Genomic DNA, 20,066 nt, shown 5'->3' with positions numbered 1-20,066 from the left:
GGAGTACTTCTCCTGTCCTAATCGGTGTCCTGTGTGAATCTAAGTGTGCGTTCTCTAATTCTCTCCTTCTCTCTTTCTTTCTCTCTCTCGGAGGACCTGAGCCCTAGGACCATGCCCCAGGACTACCTGACATGATGAGTCCTTGCTGTCCCCAGTCCACCTGGCCGTGCTGCTGCTCCAGTTTCAACTGTTCTGCCTTATTATTATTCATTCACATATATGTATGTCATTTATGAACATTTGAACATCTTGGCCATGTTCTGTTATAATCTCCACCCGGCACAGCCAGAAGAGGACTGGCCACCCCACATAGCCTGGTTCCTCTCTAGGTTTCTTCCTAGGTTTTGGCCTTTCTAGGGAGTTTTTCCTAGCCACCGTGCTTCTACACCTGCATTGCTTGCTGTTTGGGGTTTTAGGCTGGGTTTCTGTACAGCACTTTGAGATATCAGCTGATGTACGAAGGGCTATATAAATAAATTAGAAAATAAATTTGATTTGATCATTACTCTAAAAACATGAAGGGCAGTCAATCCGGAAAATGTAAAGAACTTTGAACGTTTCTTCAAGTGCAGTCGCAAAAACCATCAAGCACCATGACGAAACTGGCTCTCATGAGGACCGCCACAGGAAAGGAAGACGCAGTTACCTCTGCTGCAGAGGATAAGTTCATTAGAGTTTCCAGCCTCAGAAACTGCTGCCCAAATCACAGAGTTCAAGTAACATACGTCTCAACATCAACTGTTCAGAGGAGACTGCGTGAATAAGGCTTTCATGTCTGAATTGCTGCAAAGAAAACACTACCAAAGGACACGAATAATAAGAGACTTGCTTGGGCCAAGAAACACGAGCAATGGACATTAGACCGGTGGAAATCTGTCCTTTGGTCTGAAATCCAAATTTGAGATTTTTGGTTCCAACCACCGTGTCTGTGAGACGCAGAGTAGGTGAACGGATGATCTCCACGTGTGGTTCCCACCGTGAAGCATGGAGGTGGTGTGATGGTGCTTTGCTGGTGACACTGATTTGTTTAGAATTCAAGGCACAGCATTCTGCAGCAAAACCATCCTATCTGGTTTGGGCTTAGTGTAACTATTTGTTTTCAACAGGACAATGACCCACACCTCCAGGCTGTATAAGGGCTACATCAAGAAGGAGAGTGATTGAGTGCTGCATTAGATGACCTGGCCTCCACAATTACCTGACAATCAGCATATGTGGGAACTCCGTCAAGACTGCTGGAAAAGCATTCCAGGTGAAGCTGGTTGAGAGAATGCCGAGAGTGTGCAAAGATGTCATCAAGGCAAAGGGTGGCTACTTTGAAGAATCTAAAATATATTTTTATTTGTTTAACATTTGTTTCCCATATGTGTTATTTAATGTAGAAATGTACAATGTAGAAAATACCTTGAATGGGTAGGTGTCCAAACTTTCAACTTGTACTGTATGTAAATTATATATGTATGTATTTAATGTTCAATACATATGCAAAAACTAATGGGGTATTGTCTGTAGATGGGTGAGAAAAAACATCTATTTAATCAATTTTGAATTCAGGCTGTAACAACAAAATGTGGCATAAATTAAGGGGTATGAATACTTTCTGAAGGTACTGTATATTTACCTGTCTTAATGGCTGAGAGCTGTGCAGAGCAAGCTCAGGTGCAGCGGCAGGGTGTGAGTATGTGGGGTGTGGGTTGTGTTGAACAGGTAGGGCAGAATGGTCTGGGTTCATGTGGTGCGTATTCTGCCGTTGTGTGTTCTGTTGTCTAGGGAGTGAGGCAGGGTGTGAGTGAGTAGGTTGTTGTGTGTGTGGGTGTGTCATAACACTCTGTTGCAAAACAGCAGGGTACATCTGCAGGTGCTGTGGCAGTGTGGGTGCTGCCATGGCCAGCAGGGTTGTGGATGAGGGTATCAAGGACACAGAGGTGGGTGGCACCAGACCGTTCCCTATATGCAGGGGGGCAAGGGGTGAGACAGAGGGGGGCAGAGTGGCAGGCTGGCCTGGGGAGAGGTAGAGAGGGGGCAGAGATGGGGCAGTGGAGGAGGGGTAGGACTGGGGAACATGGCAGGGGTGAGGGTAGGAGTCACATCCAGCCAGAGGTGTCACCACTTGGATGTTGGGATACGGTGAGGGAAACTGGGAGGAGAAGAAAAGGGTAGAATATGAAAGCAATCAGAAACCAGGGTCTGGAGTATGGAACCCAATGGTGTTTCCAGTTATGTTCCATACTGCAAACCGATCAGGCAAGCAAAAGGCAAACATACCATATTCCCAATATAGTGCACAGCTTTTGACAAAAGCACTACACTATATGAGGTATAGGATGCCATCAGACAAAGAGAGATACCCCAAGCTATACTCAACTAAGAACCAAAGTACTCTCAGCTTGAGGTGGTCAGTTAAAAATATATATATACAGTACCAGTCAAAAGTCTGGATACCTTCTCATTCAAGGGTTTTTCTTTATTTCACTATTTTCTACATTGTAGAATGAAACTATGAAATAACATATGGAATCGTGTAGTAACCCAAAAAATATAGATTTTAGATTCTTCAAAGTAGCTCACCCTTTGCGTTGACAGCTTTGCACACTCTTGGCATTCTCTCAACCAGCTTCACCTGGAATGCTTTCCCAACAGTATTGAAGGAGTTCCCACATATGCTTTTCCTTCACTCTGCGGTCCAAAGCATCTCAACCCTTAAATGAGTAGATGTCCAAACCTTCGACTGGCACTATACTTTAGTGGCAAAATGTAATTAGCACATCTACGTACATAGAGTTGGCTACATACAGTATGGTACCAAAAAAAAAAAGTGAATAGAGTGAATAAAGGACAATCTATCCCTGGTAGCAGTGAAAGTGAAAGGGAGGGGTTACCTGTGAAAGGTGTGTTGGTGAAAGAGAAGTGGACATCTGTAGTGCCTGCAACTGCAGAGGGTCAGAGGCCTGAGCCAATGGCTTCTGAGGAGGCAGTGCCTGGGCAGGCAGACTAGATAATGATTGGTGGTGCTGGGGAAGGCTTTGACCCCCAGGGACATTCTACAGACAGAGTACAAGAGAGCGAGCGAGAGAAAAAGAGCGAGAACAAGAGCGAGAGAGAACAAGAAGTGGGGTGAGGGGTCGGCCTCCGGTTACATCTCTCAATTGGATATCTGCTTTTCCTGCTATTGACCCAATCAGAATCACATTTCCCATCCTGTCCTTGGAGTCAGTCAGCATATGTGGCTGTTACTGCAGCACACTCCAGACACAGAACAGGCCCGAGGGACTGAGGAGCTGGCAGATGCAGCGGATAAAAACACTATTGTTTTCATTATAGTTCCCATTATGTCTCCGTTTGGCCACGCTCAGATGAAACTCCTACTACTTGCTCTGATTGACCAAACGTCCTCATCCCAGGAGCAACATAGACAGGCAAACCAACAGTATTGTCATAACTAAACACTGTTCATCTGACACAAAGGACGTACAGTGCATTCGTTTTCTCTTCCTCTGACAGTGTTATTTAGGTGATTTTGACAGTGTGTATTGAGACGAAGCGAGATCTACCTGGTTCGGGAAAGCTGGGTTGTGGAGATAGTACCAACTCTATGAGAAATGAAAACAGGATCAGAGAACTGAAACTTTACGCAAAGGGGAGCACTGTACTGGGCAGTTTCTCCACCAGGTTAGCTTTGGCCGGGGAGAGGTTTTGCCCAACTATATATCGATCCCTAGCCTTAAGCACTCCATGAAGAGAACGCCTCAGGTTGAAATTGGGCAACTTGCTAAGTTACTGAAGACTCCTTCAACTTCATATTGAACTCACCTGCTGGCCTGGGGGTAGTGGGGCCACCTGGATCTGGCTGTGCTGTGCAGTAGTCCCAGTCTGTTGTTGCACTATGGGGGCCACTGGGTAGGTCTGTGGGTCTGCGGCCTGCTGTGGAGCCTGAGCAGATGGATAGGCCTGACCCATCACACTGGGTTGGAGTGATGTGTAGCCTTGCACCATTGCAGCCGGTGTGGCTGTGGGTGGGTAGCTCTGTGAAGCAGCCTGTTGTGTGTGTGGGGCTGAGGGTGGGTAGCTCTGTGAAGCAGCCTGTTGTATGTGTGGGGCTGAGGGTGGGTAGCTCTGTGAAGCAGCCTGTTGTATGTGTGGGGCTGAGGGTGGGTAGCTCTGAGAAGCCGAGTTCTGTTGCCCCATCAGGGGTACAGAACTGGGGTAACTCTGGAGGGTTGAACTTTGCTGCACAGTATGGGCAGGTGACTGGTAGCGCTGGACAACTGGAGCCTGTTGGACAGTAGGCTTGACCATTGGCTGGCTTTGTTGGGGTAGGGGGACCTGCACAGTCAGTAGGCTGTGCTGCATGGGACTATCCTGTTGGACAGCGGTCTGTGCCATTTGCTGGCGGTGTTGCTGCTGAATGGGGACCTGCACTGTCTGTTGTCTGTGAAGCATGGGACTAGACTGGCCAGGCTGCAGAATGGGAGGCATGGCTTTGTCTGAGAGGCTGTGTGGGGCTGGGCAAGGCTGGACTGGGGGAGGCACAACAGAAGCTAGAGGTTGTGTTGCTACACTGGGGGTCCAAGTAGGGAGACTGGGTATAGGTACTGTGTGGACCACAGTTGAGGCTACAGATGCATAACTCTGTGTGGGTGCAGTCTGTTGGAGATGCCCCACTGGAGTGGAGTAGTTCTGTGCAGCTGGTTGTGAGGGTTTTGTTGCTGCTGCTATGGTAGCGGCCAATACAGTCTGTTGGACAGACAAGGCTGCTGCTTCTGAGAAGCTTGCTGGTGTTGGGTTTTGTTGCAGAGTTGGAGCTGCGTAGCTCGCTGCAGTTTGAGTCAGCTGTTGCAGAGCTGGAGCAACATAACTCTGTGGAGTTGGTGTCCGCTGGATTGGCATTGTTGCTACTGTGTAGCTTGCTGCGGTGTGTGGCTGCTGCGGGGGCATGGTTGTCGCTGAAAAGCTTGCTGCAGGCTGTTGAAGTGGTACATTTGCAGTTGTATAACTTGTTGCCGTCTGTTGCTGAGGTGGAGCTGGGTAGCTCTGTCCGGTATGATTCTGTTGCAGGGGAATGTTTGATGCAGAGTAACTTGCTGAGGCTGGGGTGTATTGTAAAGCTACAGCTGAGAAGCTGGCTGTGGTGGGTGTCTGTTGAATGACCTGGGGAGCGGTGGGGTAGCTGTGGCCAGGCTGGAGGTATTGCAGGTGGGTGTGCGGGACCGGGGCAGGCTGGCTCTGGAGAGACGCATGGTTCTGGAGCAAGGTGTGCACAGCACTGGACTGAGAGGAGAGAGAGACACGTTAAAGGACAGAGACACATTGGGGGCGCTTTAAGGCCCTCGTTAAAATGTACTGTATTTGACAGTGACGTAAAATATTTCTGAATGAACACATCTAAATATCTGAATCTACAAACTTGGAACAATATAGATAGACATCCTCTACAAGAGGAAAAACCAATATGAGCCCAAACAAATACACAGGATGTCAATGATAATGAGTGGCTGAAGGATTAAAATAACATTTTTAAAAACACCCAGACAATGGCAGGGTTAACAGAAGAGGCAGCAGGTGTGCACTACAATAAGGAGGTATGGGAAAGGGAAGAGGGGATATGGGAGGTTAGAGGGGACACAGCAGCATTCATTCCCTTGGTTTGCAGCAGCCATCTGTTCATTCACCGAGGACGTTCCATGGGTAAGTTGATATGAGCGAGTGTAGAAGGATGGGTTTTGCATTCTGGCATTCGGTCAGTAAAGCAGAAAGAGAAGACATTAACAGGCCAGCTCAAGTTGGCAGCGGGTTAGAGAGTTAGTCAGTCAGCAGTATCTATGGTTCTCCAGAGAACCAGCTTGTCCCAAAGCACACCAGTAGAACCATGGACTTCTATGATAGTTTGAAGCTGAGCGGAAGAAACAGCAGGGTCCAGTCCCATGACAGCACTAAAACAGAGCCCCTTCTACAGGTCTAAGCAGGAAGTGAAGTCTACAGGAGTCAGCTCTACAGGTTGAGCTGAGGGTATCTCAGTAGTCTAAAGTAACTTCCTCTCCTCACCTGCTTTATCACATCTGCACTGACATTAATGAATTGGACAAATGAAAGCAAATTCTTTGTTGGCATCTGCCATATTACTTTCACCTATCCTTTGTTGTCTGTTCAGTGCAGATGAATGAAAGATACTGAGCGAAAGCTACTTTAGACTATTGTGAGATGCAGCCCTAGTCTCCCTGTGTGACCTACCACTCCCGGGGGCCCGGGGGCTCGGTGCTCCCCAGCGCAGTAGCTGGCCCTGCGGTCCTGTGTGGGCCTGGCCAGAGGAGGTGTAGTGTGGCCACCACTGAAGCTGCCTCTCTGGGGTAAGTTCAGACTCCCATCTCCATAGTTCTTGGCAGGCTGCTGGGCTGCAGGCAGGTGGAGGAGGGAGGGTTGACCCTTGTTGGATAGGGTGGTTTTACGGCTGATGATGTTCATCAGGTTCTGTTGTAGTAAGAAGAGGTCAGAGCAGTCACTTCCTATTTGACTTTGACCTTTCACCACTCCTGATCCTGCAGTTGTCGCTACCACACAGGGGTGTGGTGGGAAGGGAAAGGCGATGTGCTGCTGCTTGTGCCCTCCTTCTTGTGACTTCAGCAGCAGCAGAGAGAAGCAGGCCTGGCAGAGGTGCTTTCTGGGTGTGCCTTGGTGGTGGTGATGATGATGAGCAGAGTTTCGACTCAGCAGGGTGCTGAAGTCTGAATGCCTCCGCCCACCTGACACAGATTTAACCCTGCTCACATTGGTGGCTTCCAATGTCTGGGATTCAACAGAAGAGTCACTAAGACGCCGGGTCTCAGAGTGTGTGGGGTCAGGGAGGGCCAGGAGGAGGGGGGCAGGCAACGCACTTGGAAATGGGGTGCCGTCCTCTGCCTCGGAGCGGAACTCAGATGGGCTGCTCTCTGTTTGGTTGTCTGGTGATGTGGGGGCAGGACTGGCAGCTCTCTGTGGGCTGCAGGCCCCAGAGGCCAGAGGTTGCAGGAGCATATGAAGAGTGACGTTGTTGCCCCTTAGAGTGTCAATGACAGAGGCACTCCCTCTCCTTGCCCCTGCTCCTACCCCCACTTGGAGCTCTGGCCCAAGGGCTCCTTTCCACCCCTGGCCCTTTTCACAGGAGCGGGGGCGTGATGAAGCCAAATACAGACCACTGCGGTGACGCTGAGCCCATCCAGGGACCCACGGGCAAAACATATGTTACTCAAAACACAATCAAAAACAGATTGAAGAAATTGGACACATACACAAAAAAACATGAAAATGGAATAGGGTGGAGATTAATTGGAGAATTCTGAGCGAATGAGCTGCAGTGACTCTTTAGGTTGGGCATAAACATAAATGTACCTATGTTATTACATTTGTAATAAAATGAGGATCCAAATGTGTGTGAGCATATGCCACATGATGGGTATTACTGTGCAAATGAGGATGTACTTTATGTGCACGTGCTCAGTGTGTAGAGTGAATGTATGGTATGTCCTGTGTGTATTAGTGGGGTACATTTATGATAATGACCCTGTGTATAGTGCACGTGCCCTAGGTGCGAGTGTGTGTGGTACAGACCTGCTGCGTTGCCTTGGTGATGGGCTCCACTAGGGACTGGTAGAGGACATTGTGTTGGCTGCTGTGGGAGTCAGAGTACACAGCGGAGCCCAGGCCGCTGTCAAACGTACTGTCTGCTACAGACATACAAAGATTGGGGGTTAGTCTTTACACACAAAGGAGACTGAGCGAGAGAGTTTACTCAGACTCAAACAAGCACTAACCACCGTATAATATAAACTACTGTCAAAGATGAATTCCACCACGTGCCACAGAGAGCACGGTGTCAAGTGTATGTGACAGTGGGAGGTGTAAGTCTTGTGGGGTTTCACTCGTTGCATGTCATTCCGCATGGTGTGTGTGTCAGTGGTGTCTCACATGTGACAGAGGTGGCGCTGGCTGGAAGGTTACACAGCCTGGCGTGCTGGTCTGCCTCTGGCTCCAGCAGAGGGGGCTGTACTGCCTGTGTAGCCCCAGCAGAGGCCCCCTGTGCCGGGGCTGACTGGGCCCCGAGTCCTGCCTCTCCTATGTCCACTGGGGGTCCTGCCAATACGGACCTCTCTCTCCTCCATTTGATCAGTGCTACACGGTCTCGGATAGACTTCCCCACGATCTTAGCATCACTCTCATGGAAGAACCCAGATTCCACCTATCGGGGAGAAGAGTGTAGGAAGAAGAGTATTTTTAGAGTCAATGTGTTAGAGGAAGAGTTGAGAAAACAGGAGAGAGCTGGGAGGAGGGAGCAGGAAAGGGAAGAGTTGGAGAATCTATTGTGAGGAAGTTAAAAATATATATTTTATTTTTTTAAATACTGTCAGCAGCTGGGTTCAGAGGGTTCAGACAGAATAGTCTGCCTCTGTGTAGAATACTACAGGATACAGGACAGGTGCATTTAAACCAGGGGGTAGGCAACTAGACTCAGCCACGGGCCGATTTGTATTGGAGAAAATATTTGTGGGGCTAGAATATAATTATAATTTGTACACTGCAAATTGACCACAACCCAAACAGTAGTACTGCGCGATTAACCGAAATGTCAGTTATTTTTCATTTTTTTACACAATTGACTAACATTGTTTTTTTTCTTCCCTGCTGTGCGCTCAATACACAGTTTCTCTAGAGATAAATTCAATCAAGCACAAACTGCGATGTAGTAGGAAAATGTGGCAACTAAAAACAAAAGGCTATAATCCATTGCGCGCGTCCAAAGACAGAAGAATGCGCGAACGAAAGAAAACTCTCTACGTGAAAATACATGATCTAAGTGATTGATAGTTGGTATTCAGTCATAAGAGGTTGCCTTATTTACTCTGAAGAACTACTAAAATAGTGATTTTGTCAGACAGCAGCTCTACAGAGATGAGATGACTTGGAAAGAAATAAGTCTTAAAATAAAACAAATGTAATATACACAACTGAAATATTTGAAAGTAATATGTCAATAAATAGTAAATAGATAGAATAACTCCCAGTTACTCTGTGTTGTTTACAGCATTCAACTCACATAACACATAGCATTTCATGCTAATTTGTTGGGATACTTGGGAACAGATTTCCTACAAGTTTTTGATGTTATAATTTACTAAAAGCTTTGTGGTGGCTCAAGGGCCGCCTGTTGCCAACCTTGTATTTAGACCATGGAAGATATGGAAGGCTAAAATAAGGAGTTATTTTTTTAGAGGAGGTTTGGAATTAAATGACTCATTAATAGGAATCATGGCCTGCCATAAAACGTTTCAAAAAGCTTTCTGTTTTGGCACAGGCGGGCAAATGGATTTATTTCATTGAGTACGAGTCCCATATCTTTAACACAATCATTTTGCTTTTAAGACCTTTGTTCACAGTCATTTAAGATGAAGTCATTTAATCAACACAAAACTGAATAAAACCTGACATAAACCATGTCCTGAATAAGAAACCAAAGGAGCTCTGAGTAGCAGAGTGCATGACCGGAGACAAGAGCCCCGTTGATAAACTACATCTCCCATGATGCCCGTCTGTAGAGAAATTAGTAATCGTAGGGTGACAAGGGGTGATTGGAGATGGAGCGTGCAGACAGTGCATCCTCAATGTGCTGTGGGCCACATTCTCCCCCTCTCCTCCAAAACGACCGTTACAGCTAGACCACAATTCTCCCAGCATGGGGAGATGTCAGGATAGAGGGAGGCAAGCAGGTCAGCTTGCTGTCTGACAAAATAATCGATGGCCCTGATTCTCAGTAACACTAAGCACTGCAGCCAGACCCATTCACAACGGAAATGAACACTCACGACAGCCTGGCCCGTTGACAAAAGGACAGCTTAACAAACTGAACACACACAAAACTATGGTCAAGCACACACAAACCCAAGCCTGTCCCAAACACAAATAGCCTACAGGTTAAAATAAACACTATAGAATCTATTCACAGCATAAAAACACCAGAAACTCATGAGCTCACTAATACAAACCACCATAAAATGAAGGTCACCCAGACATGGTCAAACAATGACAATGATTAGTGGCTGTTCTTCCTGACTTGATGGAATAGACCGTGATGCTGAGGCACGAGAAGAGAGATTCAAACCAGGCACATCTCTGGTGACCATCACAATGAGATATGAAGAATACAAATGAAGAGAAGTCTGCTCATGGCCATTTTGAACAGTCGGTACACAACATAAGAGGACAAACAGATGGAGTTAATCCAGGCCAAAATAAAGCCAACACTTCTTCCTTTTATACAATTAACACCACAGACAGGTGTACATGACCAAAAGTATGTGGATACCTGCTTGTCAAATATCTAATTCCAAAATGAGGTTGAAAGCAACAACCAATGACGGTGCCACGTTGAAAGACACTGAGCTCATCAGTAAAGCATTCTAATGCCAATGTTTGTCATGTTTGCATGGCTGTGTGCTTGATTTTACACACCTGTCAGAAACTCTTTTGCACTTCATAACCCTCTGCAAGCATCCAGTGAGACGATTTCTAGTTTCACTACAGAGGCAGTGTTTTAGCCCAGTGCTCCTCAACCTGGTATAAAGCCCATACCTGCTTTCACTTAAACAGCTTGAACAAAGTCTGAAATAAGTTAGATGTGGGTTCTGAGAACAATCTACAGGAGAAAACAGTAGCTAGGTCCATCAGAAATGTAAAACCACACCAAGGGCCTGAGCACTCTAATGTTATCGCTGGGTTAATTAAGTACAGAGAGAGAAATATGCTGCCTCTCTGGCCCAGTGTTTTGTCACAAGGCATGACCAGGTCTTATCTGATGGTGGATGTTCATTGGAAAAAACATGAAAACAGAAAGAAAAAAAGAAAACTCCTGGAATTACAAATCGTATCACTGCCAATCTGCATGAGGGCACATTCCCTGATGAGATCAGAGCACTGTTGGCACACTGTCTGCTTGGACTCCACAGACCTCTGCTGCCCTCCACAACAAATAACCCAACACAGACCTCTGCTGCCCTACACAACAAGTAACCCAACATGGTTATATTTGATAAATAATGACAACCACACTGACTTGAGAAATATTGTGACGAGGATCAAAGAATCAGAAATTCTAAAATCTATTCTTATGCAGGTCAAATTCATACTCTACCTTGGATTGTCTGTTCAACCAGTCTAACACTATATTACACACGTCTTCAACCATCCATCTTACCATCTCTTGGGCTACGCCCTCTGGTGTCTCTTTCTCCAGTTCAAAGGTGAACTCAATTGCGCCACTCTCCTTGTACTTCCCCTTCAGCTTCTTGGGGTCTTCCACCCACAGTTTCAGGGCGATAGCTTCCTTCTTCCCATCATCATCCTCTGCCAGCTCCACCCGCACCCCTGTGTCCTCCGCAAAGAAGGCATGGTTCAGCAGGTCCTTTATAGAGTACCTGGGAGAAAGGAACAAGAAAAACAACCTTCACCCCTGTGATAACATGGCTCCAACTGATCTTCTGTTGTCATTTCAGAGATTAGGCCAACATTAAATAAATTAATGAGACGAAAGTCAGTCAAAGTACAAAGAGACTCAATAGTTATGTCATGCACGAGCTGAAAAACAGACTCCGCTGGGCACCAATGTTTTCCGTGTTTGTCTGTACACAGCCATAAGAACAGGATAAGCCCTTATCTAAGAGTACCCTCCATTTATTAGCTGCCAGGACAAGGACAGAGAGCACAGCACACAATAACCTCAGTATGAAAACCTGCAAAAGACGGGGTTCTAAGGGATATTTTCTCCTCCGTATCAAACCAAATATTCAACTTAGCAGAGGACACCCTACAGATCGGGAGGGTAGATTGAAATGTTGTTGAGAGCACCGACTATCATCGCTGTGGTGATAGGACGTGGGCAGGATGATGCGAGGTGCGGAGGGACGGCAGGGCACCTTGGGGGCCCTGTGGCCGAGAGGCGGGTACAGTCACTCACCGCTCCTCTTTCTTTTGGCAGATGCACTCGCCAATAATCTCCTTGATTTCAGGATCCACAACCTTGTTGAAGCTGGCAGGCTTCACTCCCTGAGAACAGAGAAAGGAAAACAAATTATTCAGAGGGAAGGCCGGACTCGGTGAGTAAGTATTGTGGGGGAAAAAAACAAAGGGTGAAACCAGAGCGAGATGGCCACATATAGTCACCAGAACAGCATGATAATATGACCAAAGGTTATATGGTTTCCAAATGTGGTCTTAGTTTGCACACCTCATTTTTAGTTATTGCATCCTGACTTTGGGAGTTTTCTTGATATGGAGACACGCACAAAACGAGTCCTTAAAAACCTACATCACTTTTCAGGTGTCGTCTATATCACTTGTCAGATGGTTAATGTTTTCATCAAGACCTTTTCCGCAACTATATGGACAAAAACAAAAATGGCTTTTCAGGAACTGGCACATTCATACAGATGCAAATATGTACTGCATGTAGTCTGGTTTATAGCGATTGAGGTTTCCCTTTGATAAAGGAGCTATAAATAACCTTCTCTGGTCTCTCCAGGGCACTGATATGCATAGAGTAAAGAAGACTCAGTGAAACACTGCCTCTTCCAGAAAGAGCTGTGTTTAATAGCAGGTGGATATAGCCTGGTAACGTGGTAGCCTGCTCCCAGATATGTACAGTGCATTCAGAAAGTATTCAGACCCCTTCCCGCTTTCAACATTGTTAAGTCACAGCCTTATTCTAAAATGGATTAAATTATTTTCCCCTCAATCTACACAAAATACCCATAATGACAAATCAAAAACGTTTTTAGAAATATTTGCAAATGCATTAAATAAAAATGTCACATTTGCATAAGTATTCAGATCCTTTACTCAGAATTTGTTGAAGCACCTTTGGCAGCGATTACAGCCTCGAGTCTTCTTGGGTATAACGCTACAAGCTTGACACACCTGTATTTGAGGAGTTTCTCCCATTCTTCTCTGCAGATCCTCTCAAGCTCTGCCAGGTTGGATGGGAGCGTCGCTGCACAGCTATTTTCAGGTCTCTCCAGAGATGTTCGATCAGGTTTAAGTCCGGGCTCTGGCTGGGCCACTCAGGGACATAGAGACCTGTCCCGAAGCCACTCCTGCATTTTATTGGCTGCGTGCTTAGGGTTGTTGTCCTGTTGTAAGATGAACCTTCGCCCCAGTCTGAGGTACTGAGCACTGGAGCAGGTTATCAAGGATCTGTACTTTTCTCTGTTCATCTTTCCCTCGATCCTGACTAGTCTCCCAGTCCCTGCCACTGAAAAACATCCTCACAGAATGATGCTGCCACCAGGCTTGACCATATGAATAGTGTCAGGTTTCTTCCAGACATGACACTTGGCATTCAGGCCAAAGGAGTTCGATCCTGGTTTCATCAGACCAGAGAATCTTGTTCCTCGTGGTCAGAGTCCTTTAGGTGCATTTTGGCAAACTGACATAAGCAGGCTGTCATGTGCCTTTAATGAGGAGTGGCATCCATCTGGACACTACCATAAAAGGCCTGATTGGTGGATGCTGCAGAGATGGTTGTTCTAGAAGATCCCCCTGTCTCCTCAGAGGAACTGAGCTCTGTCAGAGTGACCATTGGGTTCTTGGTCACCTCCCTGACCAAGGGCCTTCTCCCCCGATTTCTCAGTTTGGCCAGCTCTAGGAAGAGTCTTGGTGGTTCCAAACTTCTTCCATTTAAGAATGGAGGCCACTGTGTTCTTGGGGACCTTCAATTCTTCCCCAAATCTTTGCCTCAACACAATTCTGTCTCTACGGAGAATTCCTTCAACCGCATGGCTTGGTTTTTGCTCTGACATGCACAGGTGTGAGCATTTCCAAATCAGTTGAATATATCACAGATGGACTCCAATCAAGTTGTAGAAACATCTCAAGGATGATCAATGGAAACAGGATGCACCTGAGCTCAATTTCAAGTCTCATAGCAAAGGGTCTGATTACTTACGTAAATAACGTAAGTCTGTTTGATATATTCAATACATTTGCAAAAAAATATTTTAATCAATTTTAGAACGCTGTAATGTAGAAAAAAGTGGAAAAAGGGGTCTGAATACTTTCTGAATGCAGTGTATATGCCTTAGCCAACTGCTCTGACTATCTTTAGCATAGGCATGTGCTTTAGAGACACGTCCTCTGATTATCATTGATAAGGCTAGTCAGAAGTCAGCTAAAGCACAGATCTGAAACCAGGATAAGGTGAGTCACTCCATTCCAGCAGTGCCTGCCAAGTTTAAAGAGCGCAAAATCAATACCCGTCATCAAATATATTATGACTCCAAACCCACCCCCATTTAATGCGTTCTTCCTCACTGGCATATAGTGGAATACACCCTCAAGGCTGGATCTGTGAAGAACTGCTGGGGGTTCTAGATGGGGCTGGGGCGGAATTTAGTCAGACTGTGATTGTCAAGCAAATAACTGCCAGTCTCAAGGTAACTGGCTGTCAATTAACAAACACATTCAGCACACATAGCGTACAAGCCAGACCTTTGGATTTAAACTTTTTACATAGTATGAAGAATACAATTGAACAAAGCAGAAAAATATAAAAGGATACTTTCCTCAAAATAAATTGTATTTGTCACATGCGCAGAATACAACAGGTATAGAACTTTCCGTGAAATGCTTACTTACAAGGCCTTAACCAACAATGCAGTTCAAGAAAGAGTTCATTTTTTTAATTTACTAAATAAACGAAAGTAAATAAAACAGGAAAGGTACATAATAACAAGGCTATACACAGGGGGTACCGACTCAATGTGCGGGGGTACAGGTTGGTCGAGGTCAGTCAATGGACTATGCATAGATAACAGAAAGTAGAAGCAGTGAAAAAACAAAGCTGGGGGGGGGTCAATTTAAATAGTCCGGGTGGCCATTTGATTAATTGTTCAGCAGTCTTATGGCTTGGGGGTAGTAGCTCTAAAAGGAGCATTTTAGTCCACCTAGTATATAGGTCCTGGATGTCAGGAAGTATGGCCCCAGTGATGTACCGGGTTGTACGCACTACCCTCTGCAGCGCCTTACGGTCAGATGCCGAGCAGTTGCCATACCAGGCGGTGATGCAACTGGTCAGAATGCCATCGATGGTGCAGCTGTAGAACTTTGAGGATCTGGGGACCCAAGACAAATCTTTTCAGTCTCCTGAAGAGGAAAAATGTGTTTTAGTGCCCTCTTCACAACAGTCTTGGTGTGTTTGGACCATGATAGTTTGTTGGTGATATACACCAAGGAACTTGAAACCCTCGACCCGCTCCACTTCAGTCCCATCGATGTGAATGGATGCGTGTTCGGCCCTCCTTTTGCTGTAGTCCACGATCAGCTACTTTGTCTTGTTCACATTGAGAGGTTGTTGTCCTGGCACTACACTGCCAGGTCTCTGACCTCCCTATAGACTGTCGCATCATTGTTAGTGATCAGGCCTAACACTGTTGTGTCATCAGCAAACTTAATGGTGTTGGAGTCGTGCTTGGCCACGCAGTCTTGGGATAAACAGGGAGTTCAGGAGGGGACTAAGCATGCACCCCAGACGGGCCCCAGTGTTGAGGATAAGCGTGGTGGATGTGTTGTTACCTACCCTTACCGCCTGGGGGCGGCCCTTAAGGAAGTCCAGAATCCAGTTGCAGAGGGAGTTCCAGGGTCCTTAGCGTAGTGATGAGCTTTGTGGGCACTATGGTGTTGAACACTGAGCTGCAGTCAATGAATAACACTCTCACATAGGTGTTCCTTTTGTCCATGTGGAAAAGGGCAGTGTGGACTGCGATTGAGATTGCATCATCTGTGGATCTGTTGGGGCGGTATGCGAATTGGAGTGGGTCTAGGGTTTCTGGCATGATGGCGTTGATGTGAGCCATGACCAGCCTACCAAAGTATTTGAGGGAGTGCGCACAAACCTTGGCCTATATGTTTTGATTTTTAATATATTCTAAAAAGATACATGTGATTAATTATGGTTTGAAAAAAGTTGCATGAAAGGCAGGAGCTCTGCTTTGTTTCTTGTGCAGGCTGCACACACTTCATCAGTCTCTCATTCACAATTTGACAAGCACTTGATAATGCTTCGAATTTCCAGCAGCATCCCCTTTGTGTGGCCTAATGCCCCTTAAAACAAATCCATGCCTTTTGTGGCTGTTGTGCCCTTGGGCTGCATATAATAATTTGAATTCCCTTCTCCTTTATCTATAGTTAAAGCTGTGGTATATCAGACCTTAAACCATGGGTATGACAACAAAAAAATGCACAGGTAACCAGTTTATAATAGCAATAAGGCACCCTGGGGGTTTGTTGTATATGGCCAACGAATGTATCCAGGCTGTCAGTGTTGAATCATCCTTAAGAGCCCTTAGCCGTGGTATACTGGCCATATACCATACCTTCTTGTGCCCTATTGCTGAATCATAGCAGTCAAACAAGTTTAGTCGACATCCATTGATAGAAAATATAAATTTTCCCTTGCGACATATTCAAATAAATGTATTACGCCATGTCATAGCGCTCAATAATTCTTATTTTGAGGGAAACCAATTCTTTCTTCTAATGTCGTTACAAGTTCCTACCCTATTCCTTGATTGTCAAGATAACGTTATGAAAAAAGTTATTGTATAAATATGGCAACGTTTTGGGGAAAATAAAATTGTGCTAGTTTTCAGGCCTTTTGGGCAGGTTGAGAGTAGTCATTGGACTCAATTTTAGCAGGACCTGGAAACCCTGAGTCGGACTAGTAGTAGAAGCGTTGTCTTCTCTTCCCTAGCAGTAGAAACTAAAACATAGAAAAAGTACCTAGCTTTTGAACAAAAGTATGTAAATGGCCAAGAAACACAATACTTTCATTTCAAGTAAATTAGACTTACCTGTGCACAGCGTTTCTAAAAAGAAAAAATATTTCACTCAGCTCTTCACGTGCGTACAGCCCGGCCAGACAGAGTTGCAGTGCTAAGTGAAATAGGCTATATAGGAGTCTTAGTTTTGACTTTGTGCAATGAATTTACCGGCTATGAACCCCCCCCCCCCCCCCAAAAAAAAAGGCAGAAATACTTTGAAACGGCTACTGCAGCACTTATTTTACTATAAACTATAAAATACTATAAACCATTGACTATTTTTATGCACAAATGCAAGTGAAATGCTCACATTGTGGAGCCCAGACAACCAGCCAACATGGCTGGTGAAATAGACATCTTGCCTGCCAATGACAAAATCTACCCGCATTTGGCAGGTGGCCAGTGTTAATTTTAGGCCCTAATGTCAACTTCTATTATTTCACACAGAGTCAGTCCATGTAACTTGTGTTTTGTTAAACCACATTTAACTGAACTAAATTAGACTTGCCTAAACAAAGAGGCTAAACACTTGTTCAACAACTATAATTTAAATTATTATTACAAATAAAAAAAATATTCCACTTTAGCATTAAAGGTATTTTGTGTATATTGTTGACAAAACATGAAAATTAAATACATTTTAATACTACTTTGTAACAAAATGTGAAAACCAAGGGATCTGAATAATTTTGCAAGGCATTGTATGTGTCTGCCATTCATAGTAGTCACAGGGCCACAATTTTTGTGTCGACCCTAGTTGTGAGAGTTACCTCTATAGCTGAATTGGTGTACATGTTAAAATGTGAACTCACGCTGGTAACTTTGCGATAGATCTGTGCAGCATTCTGGCACTCCGAGTAGGGGTACTCTGAGGTGGCCATCTCCAGCATACACATCCCAAAGGCATAGACGTCCACTGCCTCGTCATAGTGCTCCTCATACATCTCTGGGGCCATGAACTCTGGGGTGCCTGGGAGGACAGGGGTCAAAGGTTAGAAAGGAGGACACTATTAGAATCTGAAGGCTATTGTCCATTTGAGAAAAACTAATAAACGACGAGACACCATGTGTTACTGATGCAGTCAGGTTGGATCTCCTACCTATGACACTCTTGGCGAAGGAGGCCCTCTTGAGCGTGGCCAGGCCCAGGTCTCCTATCTTTACGGAGCCGGTGGGGCCCGTGATGAAGATGTTGTCACACTTCAGGTCCCTGTGGATGATAGGAGGGTCCCGGGTGTGGAGGAAGTGGAGGCCCTTTAGGATCTGTCTACACCAACTCCTTAAGACCTTGGGTTTCATCACCTTGAAGCGCTTCAGATACCTATAGGAGGGAAGGACATCAGTATCACCACCCATACATTCTACAGTCTTGGGATTGATAATCGACTCAAAAAAAATGTAACTTGGGGCTAACTTGGAGCAACTATTAAATGTGCATATCACCCCTTGCCTCTTTTTGCAGTACTAGGGATAAAAACAAACTTAATCGTCTGATCAATGATAAATAATACTCCAGCACACATTGACTGGTTTGTTGGGGGGAATGCATTACAAAAAAAAATGTGTGTTGCGTTTATGAATAGATGCAGCCCAGTTATAGCCTGTTCCGTTGACCATCATCTCTCCAATCTCCAGCAAGTCTGACAGCACACTTACGTTTTGAGTGTTCCGGAGGTCATGAGCTCCGTCACCAGGACAATGCACTTCTTCCCTTTGAGGGGTGACTCCCAAAAGTCATAGAAGCGGACGATGTTGGGGTGCTGCAGCCCCTTCAGCATCTCAGCCTCCTCCTTAAACCGCTGACGCTCCACTTTGGTCAGCTTACGGTCCTGAGGGAGGGGAAGGAAGGCGACAGAGGTCAAATCCAGGCAATGTGGCCAGGAGATCAAAGAAAATTAGGAAAATATGCCTGGTTGAACCTTGGTAATTTCCAATGTTCTTCACAATCAAACATTACAACACTATACAAACTGTGGACAGATCATGTGAAATGAAGAGGTAATTAACATCAGAGCATTTCCAGAGGGACCTATACGCAGGATGGGAGAGTGGGCCTACAGTATGTGCAGGAAGCGCTTCCCTTGCTCCGTCTGTTTGTCCGTCTGGTATTAGTGTGTCTGAGCGCCATATTCAGCTCACTAATTGAAAAACAAGTTTGACCCAGCTGGTCACCCCAGGGCAATGACTACTTTGGGCAATGAGGACCAGTACGGGAAAATGAAAGTTAATTACAATTATATATTTTATGGGGACTGAAGGCTGCCAGGCTTGCTAGGACAGACCAGATACAACTTCAATTAGCACTAAGGTGTGAAGCAAAAGGTGTCGAGGCCGTCGGGCCCAACAAGTGGTAGGAGTCTCACAACCTGCCCCACCCAAATTCAGAGGCCTTTGAAGTCCCCTTCTGCTGTTCAGAGACCATTCACTGGCATTTTCTACAAGAAATCTGCCTCCAGAAATAAAAGCTTCTCCCAAGTGGATGTGACACCTACTCAGTCTGCCCTGGCCTGGCTCCCCGTCTGGTACAGGTACACACATTTAGCGGCTAAATGTTCTTTACCATTTGGGCATCAGATTTTCCACCAAAGCCCCTTATAGGACACATCACTGCACTCTACAGTCGTAGCCAAAAGTTGAGAATGACAAATATTACATTTTCAAAAACTCTGCTGCCTCAGTTTGTATATTGGCAATTTGCATATACTCCAGAATGTTATGAAGAGTGATCAGATGAACTGCAATTAATTACAAAGTCCCTCTTTGCCATTCAAATGTACTGAATCCCCCAAAAAATCATTTGCACTGCATTTCAGCCCTGCCACAAAAGGACCAGCCGACATCATGTCAGGGGGATTCTCTCGTTAACACAGGTGTGAATGTTGACGAGGACAAGGCTGGAGATCACTCTAATGCTGATTGAGTTCGAAAAACAGACTGGAAGCTTCAAAAGGAGGGTGGTGCTTGGAATCATTGTTCTTCCTCTGTCAATCAAGGTTACCTGCAAGGAAACATGTGCCTTCATCATTGCTTTGCACAAAATGGGCTTCACAGGCAAGGATATTGCTGCCAGTAAGATTACACCTAAAAATCAACCATTTATTGGATCATCAAGATGGTCAAAGAGAGCTGTTCAATTGTTGTGAAGGCGGCTTCAGGGCGCCCAAGAAAGTCCAGCAAGCGCCAAGACCGTCTCTTAAAGTTGATTCAGCTGCGGGATCGGGGCACCACCAG

At 45.6% G+C, this 20,066-nt stretch overlaps 1 protein-coding gene across 18 annotated transcripts in view; it reads right to left on the bottom strand.

The window, feature by feature from the left end:
* LOC110492426 (serine/threonine-protein kinase WNK2) overlaps positions 1 to 20,066 on the bottom strand; it is a 65,025-nt gene that overhangs the window by 20,601 nt on the left and 24,358 nt on the right. For 7 of the 18 annotated variants that reach the window (XM_036947402.2, XM_090203609.1, XM_036947407.2 and 4 more), the window contains exons 3-14: positions 18,492 to 18,664; positions 17,936 to 18,156; positions 17,648 to 17,805; positions 11,978 to 12,066; positions 11,219 to 11,438; positions 7,939 to 8,209; positions 7,582 to 7,697; positions 6,229 to 7,179; positions 3,811 to 5,268; positions 3,552 to 3,590; positions 2,880 to 3,041; positions 1,622 to 2,137 (exon numbers count right to left, since the gene is read on the bottom strand). In XM_036947402.2, coding sequence (XP_036803297.2) covers positions 1,622 to 2,137; positions 2,880 to 3,041; positions 3,552 to 3,590; positions 3,811 to 5,268; positions 6,229 to 7,179; positions 7,582 to 7,697; positions 7,939 to 8,209; positions 11,219 to 11,438; positions 11,978 to 12,066; positions 17,648 to 17,805; positions 17,936 to 18,156; positions 18,492 to 18,664 — 4,374 coding nt within the window. The remainder of the gene's footprint in view (positions 1 to 1,621; positions 2,138 to 2,879; positions 3,042 to 3,551; positions 3,591 to 3,810; positions 5,269 to 6,228; positions 7,180 to 7,581; positions 7,698 to 7,938; positions 8,210 to 11,218; positions 11,439 to 11,977; positions 12,067 to 17,647; positions 17,806 to 17,935; positions 18,157 to 18,491; positions 18,665 to 20,066) is intronic. The other 11 variants (XM_036947404.2, XM_090203613.1, XM_036947412.2 and 8 more) reach the window with 8 other exon arrangements.

The sequence above is a fragment of the Oncorhynchus mykiss genome, chromosome 16 (assembly GCF_057628025.1).
Source record: "Oncorhynchus mykiss isolate SJ-2025 chromosome 16, ASM5762802v1, whole genome shotgun sequence".
NCBI classification, from domain to species: Eukaryota; Metazoa; Chordata; class Actinopteri; order Salmoniformes; family Salmonidae; genus Oncorhynchus; species Oncorhynchus mykiss.
This window is presented reverse-complemented; position numbering and strand designations above follow the sequence as displayed.